General features: G+C 40.0%; 3 protein-coding genes and 1 long non-coding RNA gene across 7 annotated transcripts; 2 read left to right on the forward strand and 2 right to left on the reverse strand.

Moving 5' to 3' along the window:
• Positions 1–36: 36 nt before the first annotated feature.
• On the reverse strand, positions 37–2,751 carry LOC135087634 (uncharacterized). Of its 2 annotated transcripts, XR_010260896.1 has the most exons (5): positions 2,695–2,751; positions 1,972–2,102; positions 976–1,350; positions 533–676; positions 37–182 (listed from the first exon to the last, which is right to left on the reverse strand). It is a non-coding gene; the product is annotated as an uncharacterized LOC135087634 (long non-coding RNA). The 2 variants fall into 2 exon arrangements; XR_010260895.1 differs by lacking the exon at positions 2,695–2,751 and having other exon boundaries at positions 1,972–2,533.
• A 541-nt stretch (positions 2,752–3,292) lies between these two features.
• On the forward strand, positions 3,293–14,614 carry LOC135087637 (transmembrane 9 superfamily member 2). Its single transcript, XM_063982376.1, has 9 exons — positions 3,293–3,600; positions 3,855–4,250; positions 4,622–4,780; positions 4,938–5,276; positions 5,392–5,484; positions 6,413–6,618; positions 7,942–8,101; positions 10,350–10,511; positions 11,365–14,614. The coding sequence occupies exons 1-9, from the start codon at positions 3,454–3,456 to the stop codon at positions 11,704–11,706; spliced, it is 2,004 nt and encodes a 667-aa protein (XP_063838446.1). The 5' UTR covers positions 3,293–3,453; the 3' UTR covers positions 11,707–14,614.
• On the reverse strand, positions 14,583–19,071 carry LOC135087635 (DNA excision repair protein ERCC-5 homolog). 3 transcript variants are annotated; one of them, XM_063982373.1, is made up of 7 exons: positions 18,984–19,071; positions 18,709–18,884; positions 18,328–18,539; positions 17,943–18,138; positions 15,916–17,866; positions 15,545–15,831; positions 14,583–15,373 (listed from the first exon to the last, which is right to left on the reverse strand). In XM_063982373.1, the coding sequence occupies exons 2-7, from the start codon at positions 18,859–18,861 to the stop codon at positions 14,675–14,677; spliced, it is 3,498 nt and encodes a 1,165-aa protein (XP_063838443.1). In that variant the 5' UTR covers positions 18,862–18,884; positions 18,984–19,071; the 3' UTR covers positions 14,583–14,674. The 3 variants fall into 3 exon arrangements, with proteins under 3 accessions (XP_063838443.1, XP_063838442.1, XP_063838444.1); XM_063982372.1 differs by having other exon boundaries at positions 18,980–19,067; XM_063982374.1 differs by lacking the exons at positions 18,328–18,539; positions 18,709–18,884; positions 18,984–19,071 and having other exon boundaries at positions 15,916–17,879; positions 17,943–18,077.
• Positions 19,072–20,008: 937 nt separating this feature from the next.
• On the forward strand, positions 20,009–27,796 carry LOC135087636 (suppressor of hairless protein). The gene is made up of 4 exons (XM_063982375.1): positions 20,009–20,859; positions 21,146–21,390; positions 21,920–22,145; positions 25,871–27,796. Exons 1-4 carry the CDS (start codon positions 20,014–20,016, stop codon positions 26,048–26,050), a joined length of 1,497 nt encoding a protein of 498 aa, XP_063838445.1. The 5' UTR covers positions 20,009–20,013; the 3' UTR covers positions 26,051–27,796.
• The last annotated feature ends 164 nt before the right edge of the window (positions 27,797–27,960 follow it).

Raw genomic sequence — 27,960 nt, forward strand, 5'->3', positions numbered from 1 at the left:
CAATCCCATCTTGATGGGCGTTTCATGGTGTTATTTTTATAAAAACTTACGCTGTAAGTATACGAAATGGTTAAGTTGCCGTCATATGTAATTGAAGGTAGTACAAGCGGAGTGGTGTACCCGTCACAACTGAGTGAAGAACGATGAGGATGGAGGCGGTGGTCTATGCTAGCTGGTGTAGCCTGAAATTAAGAGAACATTAAGTACTTAGGGAGGTAGGTAATCATTTTATTCCTATTTCACTAATAGGTATAGGTATGCGTCACGTTCAGAAGAAAGCTCTATGTAGTACAGTTAGAACTCCTTGCGCAATGGCAATTTTCGACTACTACCGAAGACCCGAAGTCACTTATTAGTACCTAATCTGTGCTTCTACCTAAAACGAAATGTGCATATAGGAACCTAACTACTTTACAGGTAATGGTATTGCCACGGGCGCTGGGATGACAGTTACGACTTAAAGTGGCAATGATCGACAACCAAACCACGGTACCAAACGCTACGTGAAATTTTAAACAATCTGCAACTTTACCTTGACAAGTACAATCTGTCCTTGATTGGCTCCTGCGTCTCCTTTTTCAGTATCTTCGCTGCGGTATATGAATTGCAAGTCGACGTGATTGAATAAATAATAGGCGTATTTTTTGGGACTCTTCAGTATTTGTCGACATGTGTTCTAAACATAAGACAAAATGGTTGATAAACATTATAATACGAAGATGAAGTATTAATTAGGGTTCAACTTCACTATCAGGTATCAAATCGCAATACACAAATCCAAAATACAGTCAAAATGGCTAGGTCTATTAGATAAAGAAAGTAGATTTAGGTTCGTTCGTTCGTTTCAGCCAAATGACGTCCACAGCTGGACAAAGCCTAATAAGTAGGTATTAGTTACATTATTTTACTTTACAATAAAGGAGGAGATGGCCAGAATGCTTTACCACAGATAATATAATACTAGTCTTTACGTACCTTAGTCGGAGTTACATAGCACCCCACAGGAAAACTGTTGCGGCAATGTAAGCCATGGCCAATGACCATAAAGCACCACTTTACGGGTCTTTCATCAACGAACCAACGATGTTCGTAATCCGAAGCTATCGCATTTTTCAAGTCTTCGAGCTTCTGTTTTATAGTACGGCTATATGACTTTTTACATAAAAGTGTACAGTCTTTATTTTCGAGAAAGTTAATCAAATACGGACTACGAGGTCCGAATAGCCCATCCTGATAAGACCCAATGGAAGATGCAGTCTCCGCGGATTGGCAGAAATCGAAGTCATGGTATTGGTATGGGAAAGATTCTGATCTCGATTTCAAACCCATGGTGGACACAGGGATTTCAGTCTGAAATGAGAGATAATTAGGTATGTGCTTAGTCGATACTTACTTACTGTGTGTAAGCTTATCTAATAGTTATACCGGACTGTCTAGGATGCCCTCAGTGTATTTCTTGCTATGCTTTGTCATGTTAGTTATACTTAGGTTCCTGCTTGATAACGTGTAAAAGTGCTTTCTAAAAGCCTATTTGCAAAAATAAATGAATTTTATGAATTTAATTTTTATTTTATAGGTCTTTCTTTATGAATCGATAAGTAATTTATGAAATTATTTTAAACTAACAAGAGCTTTTGCCCACGGCTTTGCCCGCGTACTTACTATAAATGTCGGTTTGGTACGAGTATGTCACAGAAAAACTTTATCACGCGGGACCCTGTTTCAAAAACTTGCACCCCCCTTTTCTACCCCCATAAGGATTATTTTTGGGTAAAAACTGTCCTATGTCCTTTTCCGGGTTCAAACTAGGTATCTCTATCTAATTTCATTTAAATCGATACAGCGTTTTCGTGATGAGCTAAATAGAAAGATAAACTCTGACAGACACTTTCGCATCAATTTCTGTAGATGCAGTAGTTTACAGGTCATGCAGTAATGTAAAGTAGGTAGTACAGTAGCAACATTACTCACGTTGACATCCTGCAGTTGCCATTCTTCTCCTTCTTCGCTGTAAACAGGCCTCAAGTCGGGAAGAAAGAATGTTATAATAAAAACCAAAAATAATATCAGCGTCATATTCTAACCCGTGATTGTAAAAAAAACTGAACAGGCATCAATTTCGTAAGTAGGTGTATAGTTCCTATAGCGATATTTAAACTATTATTTTTGTAACGAGTAGGGCTATAGGTAACCTCTGTTAAGACCAGACAACTAAGCGGTAATGTGCCTTTTAAAACTGTGTTTGGAAAGGAAAGCCTAATTATTTAAGATAGAAGTGGGTCTATCCATTAGCTTAGGAGATAAGGAACATTATGTACGTTCCTAAGGCCCGGTTTCCACCAAGGCGGAACGGAGCGGGGCAAAGGAGAGTACTTAGGGTCGGACCGTCAAAATTTTCTATAAGAATTTGATAGCGGCTGCGCGGCCCGGCGCGTACTTACCTATAGCGAAGCTGTGCAAAACGAAGTGAAATTAATGAAAAGTTAATCAGATTGACCAATCGGTCAAAATACTTCTCCGCTCCGTTCCGCTCTGCTCCGCCTTGGTGGAAACCGGGCCTAATAATAAATATTTTTAGCTAACAACACAATAATGAGGTGATTTGTGTACTTATTTAAGATCATAAAACAAATAAAGTATTGTTTTGATTAGACAGTTATTACTGATATAAGGGAACTATATTTATTTACGTACTAATGAAATGATTGTCAGTTAAAATATAGAAGTAAAGTGTATTTATTTTCCTTCGGCGACCAAAAAATTTTAAGGCACTTTGTATTTTTTTTTTAACTTAGAACCTTGGCATATTATAGATGACCCACGCTGAACTGGAACTGTCCCACCAAACTCAATGACAGGGGGGCGCTACCATCGTTCAACTATATGGTTTCCAACATGGCAAAAATCGGAACCAGCGATCCGGTATTGACGGTGGCGCCTCGCTGTCAATGTCATGCATAGGACAGTTCAGTATTTTGGAACTATAGACTGATAGTTTTCGTAAGTTCGTTTTTTTATGTAACATCACAGACAATAATATTTTACTCTTTGGTTCCAATTAAAAAAGTAATTATTTTTAGTCTTGCAACTTCATTTTAAAATATTGTTTTGAGTTTTATATTTGATTTTAATTAGAATTTAATATAGAATTAAAGGTATGTATTGTTATAGAAAAGAGGAATTTATAGAACCAGCTGTAGGACTAGCTCCACCATTTGTAATTGAATGTTCAATTACTTAAGCTTGATACAGTGAGTGACACATCACTACCAGTCAGTGCTCTTTGGTGGTGACGTTCTGACATTTGCAGACATTTGTGTGTACGAAAGCTGGGAATAAATTGTGAAAATCCAAATAAACTCCCTACTTATTGTTAACTCTCTCTTTATTACTCGATTATGAGGAATTCAATAACTTGCGCTTGCGACTTATGATAGTATTGGCTTGTTTAACATGACGGAAATGATTCGTAACATCATGTCCCTCTCGTATGCGGTATGCGCATTATTTCTGTTGACGCCTATTACAGCATTTTATTTGCCGGGCCTAGCTCCTGTGAACTACTGTAAAGCCGGAGAAGACAATGGGAAGTCCTGCAAGGTGAGACTGACGTGTACATTATGTTTGCCTATTATTACATAGTATACCATGCCTCGGCATGTTCATGATCATTAATTACAAGCACATAGAGATAAGGCAATATTTCACTGTGTTGTAACTAATTTCCTATTAGCATGTTAATGTGTAATGCGCTATGTATTAAAACTCATTCTTTTTATATGAAAAAATGATTGCCTCACACAATGAAATTATGAATTCTACCAACTAACATTAAACATACATAATTGTTGCAGAATGAAATTCCTCTTTACGTAAACAGACTGAACACAGAAGAATCAGTTATACCCTTCGAGTACCACCACTTCGATTTCTGTCTTTCTGATGAGACGCAGTCGCCAGTCGAGAATCTCGGCCAAGTGGTTTTCGGGGAACGTATTCGTCCGAGTCCTTATAAGATAAATTTCCTGGAGAATACTAACTGTAAGGCGGTATGTTCGAGGGAATACAAAGCATCCAACACAGAAGATGTCAAGAAACTGAATCTATTGAAAATGGGCATGGCTCTGTACTACCAACACCACTGGATCCTGGATAACATGCCGGTCACATGGTGCTACCTTGTGAATGAGGGAGGCAAGACATACTGTAGTACTGGATTCCCAATGGGTTGTCAAGTTCGACGTGATGCTGTAAGTAATTTTCCCTCAGGAAACTTCAAACAGTACTATGTGATTCTTATTGGATAAATTGTCTTTAGTGATGTATAAATATAATCTCCTACCTTTTAACAAATTTGATTTTGTTTCCTGCCTGCCATGTCATTTAAACTAAATTGAATTAAACTACCACATGTTTCCATAGATTTAATTACAGGAAAAATGTTATCTAATTTCTAGTTGAGTTTATCACCAATATGTAAAAGGAAATAATGATGATAAGTTACAAAAATTTTTGAGTATTAATTATGACTAGATTAAACTTTATGGTTAAAATGTAAGATAACAGCTAATAAAATTGTGGTTATAGTTAAAACATTCAATCAATCATGTTGTTTTTTTAGGACTTTTGCTCACCAATAGTGACCGTACCTCCAGGCCAAGAAGTCGGTGCATATTATCTATTTAATCATGTAGATCTAGAGATCACATATCACAGTGGCGGAGATGAGGACTGGGCTGTTGGGTTTGGGGATAATGGGGGACGAATAATCTCAGCTAAGGTAATACATACAGATCTTTTTAAAGTTATTCAAGTTAGTCTTGATTTTTTAACTTGTGAAAATCTAGAAAGATTTTGCTAATAGTAAAAATGTATAACTTAACTAGCATCATGAGCAAACCACAGGATATGATGATAAATAAACTTTTTTCTTTCAGATTAAACCTGCCAGCATTAACCACCCAAAGAAAGACAACCTAGACTGTTCGGTCCACAACAACCCACTTGAGATACCGAAGTCCTTCACTGGAGACGACACCTTTAATGTTGTGTACACGTACCGTGTGACGTTTATCAAGAACAACACCATCAAATGGTCGTCCAGATGGGACTATATTCTGGAGTCGATGCCACAGACTAACATACAGTGGTTCTCCATTCTAAACTCTCTTGTAATTGTACTGTTCCTGAGTGGAATGGTTGCCATGATACTGCTAAGGACGTTGCATAAAGATATAGCTAGATACAACCAAATGGAATGTGGAGAAGATGCCCAGGTATTAAATACTTTATTTTGAGATACTTATTACTAAATTGTTTTAATTTAGAGGACATTACTTAAATGTTGTTTGTAAATGTATTACTGTAAAGTGAATTTATATTGGTTTCTAGGAGGAATTCGGTTGGAAATTGGTACATGGTGATGTGTTCAGACCACCTCGACGAGGAATGCTGCTTGCTGTGTTCCTTGGTTCTGGTTCACAGGTAACATCTTTGTGCTTTAGTATTAAAACAATTAGTATTAGTAGAATATACTATCACCCGTGATAATCGCACATCTCTTGAGAACAATGTATTTTCCCAGGATCAGAAGTGTGTGAATATTTTTCGTAGTCGTAAATCTTCTCGTCATTGAAAGACAAATTCAAACTTTAAATATTTATAATTAATTTTGATGTTTATAGATTTATTCATTTGCAAATTCATAGACTCTGTGTACAGTACATGTAACCTGAAAAACATCATAATGCATTGAGAATGTTAAATGTCGAGTGACAAAAACTATTGAAATGATTTTGTTTATGACCTTCTCAACATGTATTTGTGTACTTCAAGGACTTTGCAATCATCTCGCGTCTTAAACCATGCGTTCTCACTCAATGTTGACAAACAAAATTGCTCTGGCGAGTTTATAAACAGCAAGCAGAATTTACAAAATATTTTCCAGTTTTGTGATGAAAATGAGTATTTTCGACAAAAGAGATAAAGCTATACCTAATCAATGGTTTTGGAGCAAAACCTTATTTACAATAAAGTATTAAATGAAATAATTTTAGCGCATTTCAAAAGACTATCCATCTACTCACCGAATTTAACAATGCGGAACTAGCGCGTGGCTAAATCTTGTCGTGGGTAGTATTTTTTTCTGCGCAAGCGCAGGTTATACAGATGACCATAGTTTAGACTGATAAATTGTGTATGGTTTCAATAAAAAATAAAGGATACCATATTTCTGGTGAAGAACCTAAATGTTGTGACCTAAAAATACCTCACAGAAGAACCATTGACTAGATCCATGATCATTTTCTCATTGTATCTTTTCAAATAGTGGATCCACTGTTTTTTTTTTCCAAAATGTCACGGTCTTTTTTTTTTCAAGAAATAGCCTAATTAACAACAAGCACGTTCCCAGGTGTTCGGCATGACGCTAGTGACGTTAGCTTTCGCGTGCCTCGGCTTCCTGTCCCCGGCCAACCGGGGGGCGCTGATGACGTGTGCTCTAGTAGCGTGGGTGCTGCTGGGCGCTGCCGCGGGCTACGTCAGCGCGCGCATCTACAAGAGCTTCGGCGGCCGCCGCTGGAAGAGCAACATCCTGCTGACGTCGATGGTGTGCCCGGGGTGAGTGACCTCAGCCTTCGCTGCCTCGGCTTCCTATCCCCGGCCAACCGGGAGGCGCTGATGCCGCCACTGGAAGAACAATATTTTGCTGACGTCGATGGTGTGCCCGGGGTGAGTGACGTCAGCCTTCGCTGCCTCGGCTTCCTGACGCCTGCCACAAGGGGAGCGCTAGTGACGTCAGCGCGCATCTACAAGAGCTTCGGCGGCCGCCGCTGGAAGAGCAACATCCTGCTGACGTCGATGGTGTGCCCGGGGTGAGTGACGTCACCCTTCGCTGCCTCGGCTTCCTGACGCCCGCCACAAGGGGAGCGCTAGTGACGTCAGCGCGCGCATCTACAAGAGCTTCGGCGGCCGCCGCTGGAAGAGCAACATCCTGCTGACGTCGATGGTGTGCCCGGGGTGAGTGACGTCAGCCTTCGCTGCCTCGGCTTCCTGACGCCCGCCACAAGGGGAGCGCTAGTGACGTCAGCGCGCATCTACAAGAGCTTCGGCGGCCGCCGCTGGAAGAGCAACATCCTGCTGACGTCGATGGTGTGCCCGGGGTGAGTGACGTCAGCCTTCGCTGCCTCGGCTTCCTGACGCCCGCCACAAGGGGAGCGCTAGTGACGTCAGCGCGCGCATCTACAAGAGCTTCGGCGGCCGCCGCTGGAAGAGCAACATCCTGCTGACGTCGATGGTGTGCCCGGGGTGAGTGACGTCAGCCTTCGCTGCCTCTTCCTGACGCCCGCCACAAGGGGAGCGCTAGTGACGTCAGCGCGCGCATCTACAAGAGCTTCGGCGGCCGCCGCTGGAAGAGCAACATCTTGCTGACGTCGATGGTGTGCCCGGGGTGAGTGACGTCAGCCTTCGCTGCCTCGGCTTCCTATCCCCGGCCAACCCAGGGGCGCTGATGCCGCCACTGGAAGAGCAATATCTTGCTGACGTCGATAGTGTGCCCGGGGTGAGTTACTAATGACGTCGGCCTAATTTTCAAACGCAGGAAGGTTCCTGCGTTTGAAAATTCGGAATTAATTTAAAAAAAAATGCAAAACAAGGCAGGTAATTCATCGCAATCGCACCTGGTTTTAAGTGAGTAAGTCTATGATGGTACATATCTGCCCTGTAAGTACCTATTCACTCTCGCCTTGAAAAGGCCCGGATTATAGTGTTCAGGAAAGACAGCAGCAGGCAGCTAATCTATTTAACTAAATACAGCAGAAGTACAGGCACTTCAAGCTATTGGTTGACAATCTTTACTTCAACTTTTGTAATTTTGATTGCATTGAAAAATAAATTAGTGTACCTACAGTTTGAAGTTTTAAAAACATCCGTTCTTGTTCGCAGCGTGGTGTTCTCGCTGTTTTTCATAATGAACCTGGTGCTGTGGGGCAAGGGTTCGTCGGCGGCGATCCCGTTCTCGACGCTGGTGGCGTTGTTAGCGCTGTGGTTTGGCGTGTCCGTGCCGCTCACCTTCATCGGCGCTTACTTCGGATTTAGGAAGAGGGTGAGTTTGCTTCTACAGGGTGGAATTTTGTAATGCCACCTGGAGGGAAAGTACTCTTAATACTGTAGATAGAAATTTTTACTGGAAGAAAACATTCCGTTATTTTTGAAAAGAAAGAGAACTGCATTCAAAGATTTTCCAAAATTTTTCGAAAATTCACTATGATACCATACAATTTTCTGTAACATAATTAAAATAATTTAAGATTTCATGGTTTTCCTTTCATTTGATTTATCAAGTTTGTTAGAGAGATTTCATCCTTATACTTAACCCTAACGATCGATGTAATAAAAATACAGAGTGTAATTTTTTACAGATTTTAGTTGGTTCGATTCCCAGGTGTGACAAGCAAATTTTTGGAAATTTATGAATGCAGTTCTATTTCTTTTCAAAAATAAAGGAATGTTTTCTTTGAGAAAAAGTTTCTATCAACAATATTAAGAGTACTTTCCCTCAAGGTGGCATTACAAAATTTCACTCTGTATATGATTCTAATCATGATAAGCGCACAAAGCTTCGGATTTTGGGAAGAGAGTGAGTTTAGTTCTGTATGATTCTAATCATGATTAGGCGCACAAAGCTTCGGATTTAGGAAGAGGGTGAGTTTGCTTCTGAAATGATTCTAGCAGGGTTCGAAAGGATAATTATCGTGATGATAACAGATGGATAATTATCGGTTGATAATAACAAAAAAAATGCGCTCGTGAAAATTAACTGTATTCAAACGTGTATTTCCGCACTTGCGTGGGCGTTAATCAACATAGATAGTTATAAAACATATCTATTTAACTCCACAATGATCACTAGTTATCTAGCGTCAAAATATTTATCTATTTTCCAAGCTTTATGCGACTAGCAATGGATAACTTGACAAAAATCAACAACCAAAAACATAAAGCAACATTCGCAATCAGAATTTCTTATGAAACAATATGACAAATGTATCTTATACCGTTGATAATTATCCGATAATTATCATGAATCGTAATTATCTTGATAATTTCGAACCCTGGACTCTAGTCATGATTAGGCGTAAAAAGTTCCATAAATCTAATTCCAGGAAATCTAATGGACAACTTCAAAGGGAAAGTGTGAAATAATCTTATTTTTTAATGAAACAGACCTGTAGGCCTAGGATGCGCACCGCGATAAGCTTTTATCGCGCCATTTTATCGATTTTACGCGATAAGCCCATACATTTGTAATCTAGAAATCATTAATCTATCATGGCGCGCATCGTAACCTGGCTGAAAGCCAAAAATGGCTTCGATAAAATAGACGTTACGATGCAGTGCGATGACTCAACAGATTTTTTTTAATTTAGATAAAGTGTTCTAACAATGTTTCAAGTGTGTCGAATAAAAGGCTGCTTTTTCATTTTTAGATTGCACCTAATTTAATATTGCATAACTTTAAATACTTTGATAACCCAGATAATTATCTGCTTGGATGACTAAGGCCACTGATTAGTATCTTTTGATGACTTCGTTATATCAATTGATTATCTAAATGACTAAGCATTTCTTTATCATTATTTTAGCTTAAGGCATTCCGTTACGGAGGGTAGATGTAACATTCCAGAGTGCTACAAAGCATGGCCAGCTTTTTTAACACTGCCACCTCCAGATAGATATTATGTATTTTTAGGACAACCATGTAGTACAGGGAGGTGTCCAAGCATATTTTTGGGAACTAGATGGCGCTGTGAAATTTCCAAGGACATTTATTTATTCATACTCCTATTACTTCCCTGTAGGTCCTTCATCATCTCATCAACAGCCCTTTACAGTCCTCTTCTCTGTTTGATGTGTAGTCCCTAAGTCGCCTCATATGACACCCGCGGGAAGAGTAGGGGTTAGTGACAAATGTTGTCGAATCTGCTGTCACCACACGTCACACCTATAGGTCCTTATCACCCGAGTTTTTTTTAAACTAGACGGCGTTGTGTAAAGTGGTCCCGAGACGATCAATTGCGATTGTCAATTCTACGTGATTGTCAATTGACATTGATCGTTTGCGTAAGGCATTGAAGCGATTGTCAATTGAATTTACGTGATTGAAGCAAATTGATGATAATTTTAATTGAAGCGCAATTGACAGGTGCCATTGAAGCTAATATTGATCGTTTCGCTGAGCAATTGACAATCGTTTCCGTCAATTGGAACGTAAATACATTGACAATCGCAATTGATCGTCTCGGGGCTGCTTAAAGCTTACAAGCACATCTATTTATTTATTTGCTCCCTAGATCCTGGACCACCCGGTGCGCACGAACCAGATCCCGCGTCAGATCCCGGAGCAGTCCCTGTACACGCAGCCCGTGCCCGGCGTGGTGATGGGCGGCGTGCTGCCCTTCGGGTGCATCTTCATCCAGCTGTTCTTCATCCTCAACTCGCTGTGGTCTAGCCAGGTGGGATATATAGTTCCAAAATACTGAACTGTCCTATGCATGACATTGACAGTGGGGCGCCACCGTCAATACCGGATCGCTGGTTCCGATTTTTGCCATGTTGGAAACCATATAGTTGAACGATGGTAGCGCCACCCTGTCATTGAGTTTGGTGGGACAGTTCAGCGTGGATGATCTATAATGGAGATTTTAGAGTCATATGACGCTAGATTGTCCTTTATTTATTTAATTTAAAAGCAAGTAAGCTTACAGCTAAATGCAAGTAAGGAAGACGTAGCGTAGGCCTCCCACTAGGTGGACCGAAATATGGTGAAGGTCGCGGGAGGTGCCTGAATGCGAGCGGCGCAGGATCGGTCTTCGTGGAAATCCTTGGGGGAGGCCTTTGTCCAGCAGTGGACGTCTTTCGGCTGAAACGATCAAGCTTACAGATAGATCAAAAGCGCTCACATGGCCAATTAGAAATTACTTTTTTTCTTTGATGATTTTATGACAAATAGGAAATTAAGTTCAGGATTTTATTCATGAAACCAAAGCAGGTGAAAAGACTATAGTAGATTACATGGTGCTATCAAATCATGATGCCCGCATTTTTTTTCATTTGCCCTAATGTTAAGATTGACGCTGCTAATAATATAATCTTATGCCTCCCCATCCAGTGGCTAAAGTGGAGAATGTAGACTGTTGGCTAAATGCCCCCATTTGCATCTGGTAATAAAATTAGATGTCTTACAGTGGTGAACTAAATAACCTGTTTCCTATTGGGAAAGCCACAAGTAAGGAATCTTTATAATCGCTGATCAAGATACACTGATGCATCCTGGGCAGTCTTTAATCCACACATTGTCCCTTCCAGATGTACTACATGTTCGGTTTCCTGTTCCTCGTGTTCGTGATCCTGGTGATCACGTGCTCGGAGACCACCATCCTGCTGTGCTACTTCCACCTGTGCGCCGAGGACTACCACTGGTGGTGGCGCGCCTTCCTCAGCTCGGGCTCCACGGCCGGCTATCTCTTCGTCTACTGCTGCCACTACTTCTTCACAAAACTCAACATCGAAGACGCGGCCTCCACTTTCTTATACTTCGGGTACACCTTCATCATGGTATTCTTATTCTTCCTTCTCACCGGCACCATCGGGTTCATGGCCTGCTTCTGGTTCGTGAGGAAGATATACAGCGTGGTCAAGGTGGATTAAGGCTAGGTTGTAGGCGACACGAGTCTGAGGCTGCTCAGCTCCGAACGCGGCGTTTGACAGCGATTTGACCGTTATACGGCGCGGTTTGTTGTGTCTCTGGTCGTTTTTTGACATTGTGAAATTATTGTCTATGGTCAAACACTTGTAGGTCTGACCACTAGGGTGGCTACTTGATTTTACCCTAATATTAGTGTGGTTCATCCAAACTGGAATACACAGATATTAAAAAACTATTTATTTCATTATTATACATTTATTATTACGATCGTAAACCACAAACCAGAGACAATTGCCGTTTTCTTGCTCAAATCCCTGTCAAATTGCCTGTGTGATTATTAGATGGAGCCATATTTAGTCTGTGGACCGTGTGGTCATTGAGCGGTGCGTTGGTGCAGCGGTAGTGACGCGAAAGGTCGGCTTTATGTAAGCGAGAGCTCGATTTAGTGAGGGGTTGTTGTCGAAACGTCTCATTTATTTTAAAGTTACATGTCTGAAAATAAACTCGCACTGCTTGTGACAGTCTTTTGTACGTTTAAATTGTATTTTAATTACAATTCAAATTTAAAATTACATGATGTACGGGATGGATTTTGACAGAAAAATAATAATCAGTTACTATTCTGGGATGAAAAGCACTGAATATAGACTTCCCATTTTTTCAAACTTCAGTGCAGAGTGAATTCGCTGTACAATTTTTCAAACCTATCCCTTACATCCTGAATTTGACAATCATTGAACTTATTTTCCCTTGTAGTCTCCTAAAAGGAAAGAGATCAAGGCATTTGTTCAAAGGGCTATCCTGACCATATTACCAGGAACGTCAAGTTTGACTGCATTAAGATGTCCTCTGATATCGGCTTTAAAGCCGTGTGCTGGCTGGCTGTTGGAACGGTTAATAGATCGGCAGTATACTGATACTTTACACCACTGGGTGATAGTGGTTGGTAAGCCAGTGAGGTATGACCGACTAATTTAACCCAACTGCGTGATTCACTACTGAAAACTAAACTACAACTTCCTTCTCGACTACTTACTATTTTTCTACAACATATTATGCCTTCTGAATCCCACATAACTTCTACGACTATTAGTTTACTACATTTATAATTTAGTTAGGGTTTTTTTTAATACCTACATTATATTATAATTTTGTATCAATTTATAATTTGCATAATTTTATAAGCAAGGATTAAGATTTCGGGGGACTTACATTGTCGCTATCGAAATTCTCGATAGTGGGAATAGAGAAACCAACATCTTCATCAGTGAGCTTAGGTGTAGAATGAGTTCTAAGCTAAGAATGAATAGAGTTTTGAGCGTCATTTCATAATAACCACCACCAACTCTCTCTCTCTTAGTTCAAATTAGACAATAATAAGCCATCAACATCAAATAATTAGATTTATAGAACTTAGAAAATAATGGGTAATTAAACAATCTTCAAGAATTCTTGAAGGTATTTTTAAAACAAGTGATCTCTTGGTTACAGCACAGCATTGTTTCTTGTAAATAATGTTTTTAATTCCGCAAGGGCATTGAATTAGTCGGTCGTACTAAAATGTAGGCTTTTGAACCGAATCACGAAAGGTTATGCTACGAGTGCCCTAGTAGCGCCGTCCTTAGGAAAGGGCGATGGCAGAATAAAGGTCGTCGACCACTTGACTGGTTAACGGACTTAACATGTAACGGACGAAAGATTTTATCGAAAATCTTTCAATGAAATAAAGTACGCAGAATTTAGAGAAAAATTTTCAATAGTCTTACGTCGCTGCTTGTGCCTACAGGGCTCAGAGTCGGATGAGCGAGGACCTTTATGTGAGAGACTGCTGTACACAATGTGATTAACTGTATAAATTTTTATTTATATATCCAAAATAAGTCGATAGTCACGTGAGGTATTTTTAGTTAACGTTCAGTTTTCGTATATTTACTTGTTAGTCGTTAGCTGTAAATAAGTTTTAAAAGAATGAAATGGCAATCAAATTTATTTTTGCTTATTGATTAGGTGGTAAGGGTGATCAAAAATTTCCACTGGTATGCAATAGTACTTAAAGAAAGGGGATTGAGTAACATTATCGACACAAATGGAACTATTGTCGAAGTATTACGGGAAGGTATGAATTAAATTTTTTGTAGATTACATTATTATTATAGTTCTTTACACCTTTTAAATCAAATTAATGTGTATAGTATTTGTTAAGGTAGTATTCGAATATACAAGATTTTCTGTTGCGATCGCTTATTGAATATGTATCGATTGTACATTTTACACGCGCGAATGATTTTCGTGGCATTTCAAGGAGCGCGCGATATACGCGAATCACGAAATAAAGGACATTGCACACGAGTACACGATATGCATTTATGTAGAAAATTATATTTTGTCATTAACGCGTTATGCGTATAGTTAAAACGCCATTTTGGGTTTTATGGATGATTTTTAATAACCAGTGAATATACCTACTTATAACGAATCTATTTATTTATAATGACATGGTAAACTATTAACCACTTTGAAATGTAATTGTAGTTAAGGTCAATTGGGAAAACTTGTCCTGAAGCAGGTTGATGTTTATTGATGACTCGGAAGATTCGAATTCTATTTAATATTAGTTTCATATCAGGCAGGACTTTCATTTGTGTCTGTTATTCTGGTCTCTTGTTTAATGTATAAAATTAAATTTGGATGTAACTACTAACCACACACCACATAAGACAATGTTCGTTGCACACCTATTTGATAAACCACGTTATTAAGTAATTTTAATTTTATTTAGTTGTTTTAATTTAATATTACTGTGTGTCCATATCATACATTATTTTCATGAGATATTAAAATGTTTTAAAAGTAATTATGCTTGATTAAAACAGTTGAATGTATGTAAACAATAAATGTACTATTTTATAATTGTATTTTATTTTTAACTTTGTATCATTATTAGTTAAGTAAAACACGTGTAAAAATAAATTAGTCTCCATCACTGCTTTCAGACAGATCAGCCTTTTCCTTGGGTAAAAGTGGTTTCTTCTTGAAAGCCTTTCTTTTACGGTCTATATTAGTTTTTCTGAATATTTCGATAGCTTTCATTCTGTTTTGTAACAGACTCTCCTTGTCTTTTTCTCGTTGTGGAATGATTTCTTGATATCTGTCCGTTTTCGGAATTATTATATCTATTCCAGGAGTTGCCTCGTCTACATGTGCCACAACTCTAACATTAAGGTCTTTGCATTCGGAATCTTTTTTATTTCTTTTTACAGGTCCAGGGCCGGTGGGGATGGGTTTCGCTTTAGCGGTTCCCTTTTCTGTATTGGTTTTTCTTTTTCTAGGAGGCTTTGAACTAGTCGAGGGCTGTTCTTCATCAACCGGGAGCAGTTCACCCACCGGTTTCTGGGGGTCCATTTTTTGAACTGCCGCCTTTACCCTCTTACTCATTTGGTGCTCCAAAGATTGGAACTCTACAGTTCTTTTAAAGTAATCACGCACTGTCTTCTGACTTTTTCTTTCCATTTGCCTTTTCAAAACCGGTTTTAATATTTCATCTACCTTATTTTGTGACCATCCAAACTTCGCTTTTGTGTAATCCCGTAATATTGTGATGTCTAATTCCCCCCATGTAAATTTGTCCTCGCTCTTCTCAACATTTGGATCGAAATAAGCTTGTACTACCTGCAATAAACATTTATCATTCAAATTACATATACTGAGATACACTATGGAGATTACATGCGGATGCCAAAGCAGAACATGCACGGTAGCTTGCCATAAATGCATGAGGGAGACGTAAAATACGACAGCCTCGCTCTCTAATTATACCCTTAACATTATGTCGAAACTTACCCTAACACTAGGGAAATCGTCATTCAAAGATATATTTCTCAGTTTCTTTTTAAGGCTGGTATTATCAGTTCTTTTGCCAGCTCGCACCCAATTCTTAAACTCCTGCAACCCAGTAACAACTTGCTGATATTTTCCTTGCTTAGATGTTTCATTTAAAAATTGTTTTCTGTTGAAGGGGAATGACGCCAAGATCTCTAACGCTGTAACAGGGCCCACTCCATCAATGCCAGTTGTGTAATCGCTGCCTACTAGTAATGCTAGCAAAATCAACTGCTCTCTGGTTAAGTCTGAAAAAGAATATAGTTGAAGAGTAACAAGATACCATAGGTGTATGTATGTCTACGAAAGACCATTAGGGATATTAAACTTACTGTAGGATTTTTCGATCCTTTCTGATAAGAACTGCAACACAAGCTTTTTCTGATTGAAGAAATTTTTGTAAACTGTCTTTCCCCCGAAAAGCCAGATATCGCTGTCATCTGTGATGGTCCCATCAGTTAACTTAATGCTCTCGAGAAAAGCGCATTGCGCCTCGGCCTCCATCGGAGCAACTATGTAGGGGATCCCGAATATTTGAAGCAATTCTTGAGCCTCTTTAGTCATTTGTTCGGTAATGTTCCGACCTACACGATCAAGCCGCCCCTTTTCTTGCTCCAGTTGTTGTTGTTCATTTTCCACTTCCTTAGCCATATCATTTAATTTTTCAATGGATATTTCTTTAGGTGGTGGAGCATCGACCTTCGTAGTATTAGCCTTTGTAACCCCTTCAGCTAAAAATTTAGGAGATTTATTTTCATGAATATCACTTGGCGTAGTTTTCTCAATAGTACTTTTAGGGACTGTATTAGTTATCGAAAGGCTATCTTTTTTCTGGCTTGTAGTATGATCTTTATTGTTTTTCTGAATACTATCCTCCTTTTCAGCCGTCTGCGTAAGATTTGTTGATAAAGATGCTGATGCATGTTCTTTGGGAGAACTTTTTAGAGATTTGTCAAAATCCGATTTAATTGGATTAACTACACTTTCAACTTTATCGATATTATTTTTGATAGGTGGCAGAACGTGATCAATATCAACAATATTACTGCTGCTCTTCTTATCAGAGAAAACATCTGCAAATATATCGTCATCTTCACATGTTTGTTCCATGTTCAGCGTAAGTTCTATACCAGGTTTCGTTGATTTGCTTTCGATTTCAGGGACATCCTCAAATTCCTCGTCGCTAGATTCTGATTCAATTCCAATAGGAATACTTAATTGTTTATTAGCCGTATTGATTGTGCCAAGTTTATCTAAATTAATTTTATCACAGTGGTTTTTTCCGCTATCTTTAACTACATTTTCCGCGTCTAAGGCATTATCTTCTGCACTAGTATCAAGTGTTATGATATCTTGCACCGGGTTTTCAACAAATACAACCGATGCCTGGGTTAAGTCTACATCAGTTTCTTTGTTTTCTAGTTCTTTATAGCTTAGCTCTACGTCTTTATCACTAACTTTATCAGAAGTTATTTCAACTGAACCACTGTCATCTGACGATACATCTACATTGTCAACAATGATAGATTTTTCATTGTTGATTTCTTCCAAGATTTTATCAACACCCATAGTTTTAGGCTTTTTAGTTTTCTTTTTTACTGTTATGATTTCGTCTATTGCTTTATTCGTGAAATCGCTGTATTGCATTATGTAAGCCTTAGCCGAGGACATATCTGGTTGTTCCATTCCATCTTCTTCTTCAGAGTCGGTCTGTGAATAATCATTATCAGACAATACTGAAGTCCAGGAATCATCTGTTTTAGAAGTATAGTTGCTTGTATTTTGATCATCTGCACACTCTAGTGACATTTTTATAGCTTTCTCTAGGTCTTCTTCTAATTCATCTTTTACAGGTGGGTTCTTGTCTATTACAATACTTTCTTCTTTAGTAGTACTTGATCCTGGATTATTTTTGTCTTCATTTCCAAACTCAAGTGACATTTTTATAGCTTTCTCTAAATCTTCTTCTGATTCATCTTCAACAGGTGGCTTCTCTTCTATTGTTATTATTTCTTCTTTAGCTGCACTGGGTCCTGGATTGTTCTTGTTTTCTTGTCTCTTTTTTGCGTCAAGTAAAGCCTGCTTTACGTTGTTTATGAGCAAAAATCTTGTGTTAACATTAGACGCAATACGCCTTGTGGGTAATTCTTCTATTTTTGTGTCTATGCCTTCTTCATTAAGAAGAGACTCTAACTCGTTTAAAGACATACCACCATCACCCATTTCCTTTTCTGTTTCCTCTAAACATTCTTGAACTTTACGCCTTTTTAGGAGCCTCTGCATCTGAATAAATTTTCTGGTTTACTTATAAAATGCTCATTAATTGTATTTTTTTTAAATTTAAGAAGAAAATACTTACTTGGAAGTCTGAGAAGTTATCACTATTCTTTGGCAACTCATGAAGTCTACCCCAAGAATTCATTTTCCTTGTTTCTTTCAATTCTATGAGCAAGTCATACTTCTCCTTTGCAGGTAAAGTCTTGAATGTGTTTGATTCTATATCTACTGAATGTAAATCAATAATGGAACTGGAGCTGGAGCTTTCATCTTCTGACCTAAAAGATTTTTAAATACTTGCAACACTACTGTATCTATCTACTATGGCCAATGAATGTAATTCTAGGCCAGGCCAGGATCTACAATCTATCAAAATAAAAAAAGAAGCTAGCAATTAAATTAAATTTTAAAGCATGATTTTTTATAGCACAAAATCTCTAATTTGTAATTTTTACTGACATACTTACTCTGATTCACTTTCTTCTTTGTTTTCTGGTAAGGCAGGCAATTTGAAAAGATCATCATTGTTAGTGGTATTGCTGCTTGACCCTTTCTTCGGAGATATCTCTTTGCCCAAAAGACTACTGATTGCAGTCTTTTTACTGAGCAAGAGCGCTAGTTCTCTTTTAATTCTCTCTGACTCAGAGTTGTACTTTGCCTTGTTATATTGTCTTTTTGCCTAAAACAAGACATTTAAATGATACCTTTAATAAAATTATTATTTCAGCATGGTAATAAAAGTAACAAAATAAAAGAGGTTTTAAGTCCAAAAAAATATTTAAAAAAACCCAACTAAAAATAATAAAGGTAAGGTTACACAAAATTAAGGTCCAAAATTGTTATCTTACTATTGTTTCTCTCTTCAAGTCTGGGAAACCACCATCAAATACGAAGACAGGCTTTATCCTGAAATAAAGCAGTTTGCAAAGGCGCTGGAATAGACCCATAAGATGGGCATTTGCAAGTGGAGCTCCTTTGGCATCTTGGTAGCCTTTCACCATCTGATGCAACCATATTGAAATATCTGCAGAAAATAAATTTCTTTATTATAATTGTCCCAATATAGATACTACCATGGGAATAACTATGTTTATTTATAAATTCAAGGCAAAATCGTACCCACTGCCAATACTTTGTTTTCCAAAGTTTCAACCGGCACCGGCTTGCCTGTCGGCTCGATCAACCGCCACAGTCCAGTGACTCCCATCGCGTGCAATTAAATTCCAGAACAGATTTTTTTGTTTATACTAATTTATATACCAGTGTACATAACAAAGGTCGTTTCCCACGAGATCTCCGGTCAATCGTCAGTCTCTTCCTCACACATCGCAACCTTTTCGCTCCATGAACTCGATGTATTTATCACGCACACAATCACAAACGAAATGTCTGCTACTGGCGCAGTGTGTTCGTAAATATGTGTTCGGTTCACTACAACATATCAAATGTTTCACTACGCTGCGACGCCCACTCTTTCCCACACTTTATTTTCTCACGCCCCATGCGTAACCCCACATCCTATGACCGGCTGTCAGTCGGCGCGCCGCGAAGCGACCCCGCATCACTCGATTGTGTTCTCGCGCGTGTGGACGACGACAACACGCTCGTACGCTTTTGTCTATGGTTCATCGTTTGACAGTTCTTAATTTTGGCGTTGTCGTATTTATTTCACGAATAAACACAAGATTATTTTAACAATTTACTGAATAATGTGAAATATTTTCATTCAAGGATTTATCAGGAGACAGAAGCCGTAAATCGTGTGCAAATTGTAAACAGTATCATCGTGGAATGTTGGCCAGACTGTCTGAAAATATCCTCGTCGAACAGGTGTTTTTGAATGAAAAGTGTGCTACGGTTCCCACCGTAATTAATTTATAGTGTCGTGAATAATACAAAAGTGTATCGATCTGCGAGATCGCGGATAGGGGTCGTCGGCTGCATTTCAAATAAACACTACGCGAATCGTCCACAGGGACGCCACACGTCCGTCGGGACGAGAGTGTCATCCTCGCGAGTGGATCATGTTCTGCGAGCGCAGCAAAGAGTGCAGTCGGCTCAGGTAGTGGCACGGGAAGAGCGGTATGTTGTATGCGAATCGCGCCCCGAGCAGTATGAGCCGCGGCAGCAGGTGAGGTGGAGCCGTGGCGAGCATGCCGCATCAGTTCGGCGCGGGCGGCATGGCGCAGGGCCCGCCCTCGCCGCCGCCGCAGCACGGCGCGCTGTTCCCGCGCTACGCGAGCGCGGCCGGGCCCGGCGCCGGCGCCTACCGCCCCGAGGAGCGCCGCCTCACGAGGGAAGCGATGGAGCGGTACCTGCGCGACCGCTCCGACATGATCGTGGTGATCCTGCACGCGAAGGTGGCGCAGAAGTCGTACGGGAACGAGAAGCGGTTCTTCTGCCCGCCGCCGTGCATCTACCTGTTCGGGGACGGCTGGCGGCTGCGGCGCGAGCGCATGCTGCGCGAGGGCGAGACGGAGCAGGCGGCGCAGCTGTGCGCCTTCATCGGCATCGGCAACTCCGACCAGGACATGCAGCAGCTCGACCTCAACAACGGCAAACAGTACTGCGCTGCCAAAACTTTGTACATATCAGACTCTGATAAGAGAAAGCATTTTATGTTATCCGTTAAAATGTTCTATGGGAACGGGCATGATATTGGTATTTTTAATAGTAAAAGAATAAAAGTTATATCGAAGCCCTCAAAGAAGAAGCAGTCCCTGAAGAATGCTGATTTGTGCATCGCTAGTGGTACAAAAGTAGCTCTATTTAATCGGCTGAGGTCCCAGACTGTGTCTACAAGATACTTACATGTAGAAAATGGCAATTTTCATGCATCGTCAACGCAGTGGGGTGCATTTACGATACATCTCTTGGATGACAATGAGAGTGAGTCTGAGGAGTTTGCTGTGAGAGATGGATACGTACATTATGGATCTACTGTGAAGCTAGTCTGTTCTGTTACTGGAATGGCACTCCCGAGACTGATAATTAGAAAGGTAATTACAACCTGCCAAATGTAATTAAATAATAATGATTTTTGATAAAAATTTATGCTCTACAGTTTACCTTAAGCACTAATTGTTTCTATAAATATTAATTAATTTTAATTAATAAATTCCTAACAAGATACTAACTAATTTAATACTAACATATCTAATTTATCTAATCAATCAAGTAAAAACTAAAAAGATTCGTAAAGAAAATGCTGTATTTTTGTTTTTTATTATTTAATAACACTACATTGTAAATAGCTATCTGTAAATTCTAATTGATTTGTTATAGGTGGACAAACAAATGGCACTATTGGAAGCTGATGATCCTGTGTCCCAGCTGCATAAATGTGCGTTCTACATGAAAGACACAGAGCGCATGTACCTCTGCCTGTCTCAAGAACGGATCATCCAGTTCCAAGCAACGCCTTGCCCCAAAGAGCCTAACAAAGAAATGATCAACGATGGAGCATGTTGGACTATCATTTCGACAGATAAAGCGGAGTATCAGTTCTATGAAGGAATGGGACCTGTAAGGTAACTTAAAAGAAATAACATTTTATTATTAATTTAATTTTTATTAATTGGAATTTGCTTTCTCATAAAACTAGCAGTAAAAAATACTTTCTTAAATTCTCTCCAGCTAAGTTAAAATTGTTTGTATGAATCTCAAACAATGCATCAAGAGAATAATTGCAAAAGTTTAATAAATACTCATACTCAATGAGGGCTATCGTTTTAGCGCTCACCAGATAGCGCCACTGTAGAGTAAGGTCCTGTCACTTGCTAGTAGCGAAGACAGTGGCGCCAACTTGTGAGCGCTAAAGTGGTAGGAGGACTATCGCATTTGCACTCATCAAGATGGCGCCACTGTAGAGTAGGTCCTGTCAATCGCCAGGGGTGCCAACTGTTAAGTATAAAAACGATAGCCCTCATTGAATTACCTAAAACACTAGAAAAGAAAAATCTATGGTATTTCCGAAAAAGTTTTTATTTCAAAATTAAATCCTGGCAGGCAAAATAAAAAAGGTTCAATCACGATAAAAACAGTAGCAACCGTTTTCAGGTCGCCAGTGACGCCAGTGCCTCTAGTCCACTCGTTGAATCTCAACGGCGGCGGCGACGTGGCCATGTTAGAGCTCGCGGGGGATAACTTTACGCCGTCTCTCCAAGTGTGGTTTGGGGATGTTGAGGCCGAGACTATGTACCGGTGCGCCGAGTCCATGCTCTGTGTTGTACCGGATATATCGCAGTTCAGGGGACAGTGGCTGTGGGTGCGGCAGCCTACTCAGGTATGAACTAGGGACCAATAAAAATCTAGTTTATAAGTCGCTAAAGTCTGGTCCGTGAGCACGTAGAATTTTGTCCAATGACCCCAAGCTACCCATCCTTATCGCTCGCGCGTAATTATATTGCTGTCGCGACAGTGCGACGGGCGCCCGCAGTGAGTGTGCGAGCGCGACAGCAACATAATTACGCGCGAGCGATAAGGATAGGTAGCTTGGGGTCATTGGACAAAATTTTACGTGCTCACGGACCAGGCTTTATAAACAACTTGATGCCTTCACTCCAAGTGTGGTTTGGGGACGTGGCAGGTCGAAACTGTATCGGTGCGCCGGCGCAGAGTTCATGCTGTGTATTGTCCCGGATATATCGCAGTTCAGGGGACAGTCGCTGTGTGTGCGGCAACCTACTCAGGTATGTTCTAGAACTTCTAGGGATCGATAAACTACTAGTAAAGTCTGATAGTGGCTGTAAACACCTTCACGCCTTCCCTCCAAGTGTGGTTTGGGGATGTGGAGGCCGAGACTATGTACCGGTGCGCCGAGTCCATGCTCTGTGTTGTACCGGATATATCGCAGTTTAGAGGACAGTGGCTGTGGGTGCGGCAGCCTACTCAGGTATGAACTAGGGACCAATAAAAATCTAGTTTATAAGTCGCTAAAGTCTGGTCCGTGAGCACGTAGAATTTTGTCCAATGACCCCAAGCTACCCATCCTTATCGCAAATTCTACGTGCTCACGGACCAGGCTTTATAAACAACTTGATGCCTTCACTCCAAGTGTGGTTTGGAGACGTGGCAGGCCGAAACTGTATCGGTGCGCCGGCGCAAAGTCCATGCTGTATGTTGTACCGGATATATCGCAGTTCAGGGGACAGTGGCTGTGGGTGCGGCAGTCTACTCAGGTATGTGCTAGGGACCAATGCCCAATGTAGTATAGTCATATCATAAACTACTTGAAGCCCTGCTACTAGCAGCACTAGCACCCACGAACCGACGCTCAGTGGCGGATTTACAGATTTGCCGCGTTGTTGGATCTTATTTGACTGGCCTGGCGAACATTGATATATTCGTATCCGAAATACGTACATACTTTGTGTATGTAAAAATAATTATGAACTAAATCTGCCGCCCCTTAAAATTTTCCGCCCTAGGCTTCAGCCTACTCAGCCTGCTGGTAAATTCGCCACTGCCGACGCTGGTATGTACTAGGGTAGGGACCAGATAACAATCTAGCATGATCTTTGAGCGGCTACATAACTTTTATTCATACTCATAAAGTAGGAGACATGGAGACTAATGGTACGTAGATATCGCCGTATGCAATACACTAATGATGCGAAATTTCGCAGTCGCAAACTATGACCAACTTCATCTGCTTAAAAGTCTAACTAAAGGGTAAGTGTGTTCGATCTACGCGGTGAATCACACAGAAAAAATCCATGGGGAGATGGCACTACGCAGTTTAGGGGAGAGATGAGTGTGCGGGCAACCCCGCCCGGAAGTCAATTAATTCCGTGACGTGGATTGTGCACTGCAGGTCATTATCATTTTAGCCACAGGACGTCCACTGCCGAACATGGCTCATCTGGGCCTATCCAGATCGCGCGGTTGGTAGCGGCCTGCATCCAGCGCCTTCCTGCTACCTTTATGAGTCAATATACACTCGACAGCAAATAAATCGCACCACCCGCGACGCGAACTTTAAAGATTTTCTTTTGACACAATAATGGTGCCCCAACAATATTGGTGTTATTTGAAAGCCCAATAAATATCCTTAAGGAAAAACACATATAATTTCTTAATAAATGATTAACATATACCATAAATGTGACTTGAAAAAAGACCTCACTTTGGGCTCACCTCTGGGATCAATTAGACCAAATTTTATGGTTATAAAACCAAATAATGATCACACGTGTCCTCTTTAACAGATGGATAGCGATTAATCCCAACTTAACAGTTTTATAGTCATAAAAAATGGCTATAGCGTAACTACCTATTTTTTGAAGAAGTGACTCTGGATCCTTGTAAAGACACATTTTTGGGGTAAAAACCTTTCCTTTAATAAAATGAAGTTTAGAACTAGGCTTTTAAATGGTGCCAATATTGGTGGGAAGTAGGTAGGGATGCTAACGTTTGAAAATGCTTGTCACGGGTGGTGCGATTTATTTGCTGTCGAGTGTAGATACAGCAGTTGATTCAGATATCAGCTTCATTCATTTTGTACACAACTGCATTGGATATCACTTGTTCCTGAAGGAATACCGATTGCTGGCTGGATGCTATTTTATGAGATACAGTAAAAGTCTTTAAATCCATGAGAAACCAGACACAAGTTCGTGTTAAGAATTAATGAGTTATTGATCTTATCGATTTATGAAGGATAAATGATTTAATTTATCTTTATTATTTCGTTTCCCACATTTAATGCTAAAAATATTACGTATCTACCTATTTACATAAATCAAAAGCCAACTAAATTGGCCGTAAAACAATAGTTTTATAAACATCGAAAAAACCTAACAAAAAGGTCTGCTGCATATCGTGAGAACGTATGTTTTGCTCGTTCCAAATGCAATCTAACCCAAAGGTCTGGTTGAAGATAAATTAATTTGATCAACGCATTTGGTTCATTAAGTGTTCCGCAATGTGTGACTAGTGATGCATGGCGTGCATCTAATATGATTGCTATTTATAAATGCGCACTGTAAAGTCGCTATAAGCGTCATGATCATCTACATCTGCTTGTTATCAATGTCAGGCAATATGAAAGCTAATTAGTAATCAGGAATCCTATTAGAAAAGACTGCATTATAATACTAAATTGCTTCAATATTTTGCCAGTGATGCGCCCTTTAAAATGTCTCTCTATTCACGTTAACATCCATTAGTGCTAAGTACTATTTGATAGCTCTCTATCTATATTTTCTTATTGCACTCGATTATAACTGCGGGCTCTAGAGGAAAAGGGTATTTACCATTTCCTAAAATGTACCCTTTCGTGTTCGTTTCAACTTTTGATGGCGCTACTAATTTGTTTTACATATTCTTAAATCAGACCAGACATTGTATTACGAGTACTAGTCCTTAGCCTCTTCTTCAATCAGTTATAAGTCGATCTAAATTATTAGTTCATTTATTTTAGTCTACTGTAGGAGAGACACGCTCTAATTTACTAAAAGCAACTAAAGGATCAACCATGGAAAGCATTGGGGGAGGCCTATGTTCAGCAGTGGACGTCCTATGGCTGAGATGATGATGATGATGAAGAATATAGCCTACACTGCCAAGTCCATATGCTGCCTAGACGGGTTGTGTAGGCTGGATACTCGCACTAAGGGACATCCTCGGGGAGCGTAGGCCGCCCCTAATCTACTCTGCCGAAACCAAACGGCCAGTAAATTCCGTGCCGATTTTTTCGTTCGTTCGTTCGTTTCAGCCGAAAGACGTACACTGTTGGACAAAGGCCTCCCCAGGGTTTTCCACAAAAACAGGTCCAGCGCCGCCTGCATCCAGGCATCTCCCGCAACCTTCACCAGATCCTCGGTCCACCTAGTGGGAAGTCTGCCCACACTACGTCATCCGGCTCGTGGTCGCCACTCGAGAACTTTTCTGCTCCAGCGGCCATCAGCTACGATCTATGTCCTGCTACCTCCATGACCTTCCATGACCTGCCCACCGATTTTGCATAACTTCTAATTTAGAAATAAACAGGCATGTATACGTCTTCAGGTGCCGGTATCCCTGGTGCGGAACGACGGCATAATATACGCGACAGGGCTGACGTTTACTTACACGCCGGAGCCTGGCCCGCGGCCCGTGTGCGCGCCCGTGGATGACGTCATGCGGCCCGAACAGGCCGGCGCGTGGCACCACGACGCGCACCGCCTGCCCGACAGCACCATGCAGTAACCAATCGACTGCAGGCTCCACGACAGTCTGCAGTCAACGGAACACGCCCCAAAGAGTGACGCCCAATCACCAAATGACTCCCAGAGTGGTGCACTTTGGTGAGTGACTTGAAGACATTTTTGTAATTAGTTCGATAGTGCCTAAAGTTTGGTCGGCATAGCATTGTTTCGGTCCACTGTGAATCATTTTGTTGACTAAAACTAATCTGTAAAGCAATAAATATGAATAAGGTACAGTCAAGTCGCTGTTTGCAGCGTCAATCGATGGAATACCTCCGATGGCGTTTATAATAACTTTCAAGGAAAAGTAGAAAGAAATAATTGTATGACAGGGAAAGTGCTGTGAAGGCCAAACTGATAGAAAGCTTTATACTAAGGTGCCGCGTGAGAATCAGCTGCCACCGACAGCTACCGGTCGCATGGCGATTCTGTGGCGCCACGACAGTTGTGCCTAAAACGAATACTATATGTAATCATTGAAATTATGACACCAAAATGAAATATGACAGCAATAAATGTATTAAGAAGTGATTTAATGCCTATTTATGTGTATACGAAAACATTAAGATACAGTATTTTAAACTCTAATTTAAAGTAATCCTGAAATAATTCAGAAACGATGTCGCTTTAAGTTAGTTCGCATTTATTTTATGTGTGCACGCGAGATCGGAACATGTAACAGGGAATAAAATCGCCGAAGATATTGTGTGCCTTCAAAGATTTTGTTTACAATGAAATCAGCAGCGCTAGCGTAGTTTTTAGGATTATGTACCGGTATCAAACCAATTATTTCATAATTTTAATCAAATGTATCATGGAAGGAGATCTCTCTGTTCTTAGATTTGTTTCTTCGGGGCCAAATAGCTGTAATCCATGACAAGTCAGTGTTTATAGTTTTTATGATAAGTGAACAATATTGGGTTGAGGACAAAGAGAGTCGTACGGCTTGATTTTATCTCTTTGTGATTATTTGTACATTATTGGAGATAGACATTAGTTAAGTATCCTATTGTCAACGATAAGACTAAGCCAAATAAGTACTAATTGTGCTTTCTCAAAAGTTGATTGCTTCTCGTGATTCGCGTTGTATTAGTCATTTGCTTTGAGCCGGCCCGCCGCCCGGGGCACTGTAGGCCTACAGGACACTTGCCCCCTGGCGCGGCCTCTACCAGCTATCGATGCAGGGAGGTAGCGATGTCACTGTACGTATGTAAATTTACTGAGATTCGAACAAGTTAGGTAGGGCCTAGATTAGTCCATAGTACATTAAAATATTGTTTAAATCATTCAAATGAATTTCTATTTATTTTTTGCGAATCTAATTTTAATGATAAATTTATAATTTTAAAAGCGGTTTTGATGTGTATTTTAATAGTGTGATTTCGAACATTCCATGTGGAAAGTGTAATGAGAAGTACAAAAAAATATCAATATTTTTGTAGAGAAACATTAAATTACAATATAAATCTTATGGAATTGGTATAGTTACAGTATTACAAGGAAATTAGTATTAAATATTGTACTGGATAAGCACTATCACGTCGTCAATTTGTATAAATGATAAGTGAATTTTCATTTTAAAGCTGTTTACTCTTAAATTTTTATCGTTGTACAATTGTACATGGTATTTGTATGTAGAGCGGGTCATACGATGCGTCAGCTCGTCGGACTTAACACTATTATCGATATTTTGAACAGTGATTTTGAAACATGAATATTTTTTAATAAAACCGAATTGAATTACCTATTTCAGCATTTTTATTCGAATGAGTTCGATTGCAGTTACCTTTTGCTTCGGTTTCAAGTAATTTTTATAGTGTCCGACCGAATGTTCGGTTTCGGTTTCGTTTTCGGTTGAGTTTCGGTAAAAACACGAGTTTCGGTTTAGTTTCGTTTTCGGCGTCAAACTTG

The sequence above is a fragment of the Ostrinia nubilalis genome, chromosome 3, assembly GCF_963855985.1.
Source record: "Ostrinia nubilalis chromosome 3, ilOstNubi1.1, whole genome shotgun sequence".
Lineage (NCBI taxonomy): Eukaryota > Metazoa > Arthropoda > Insecta > Lepidoptera > Crambidae > Ostrinia > Ostrinia nubilalis.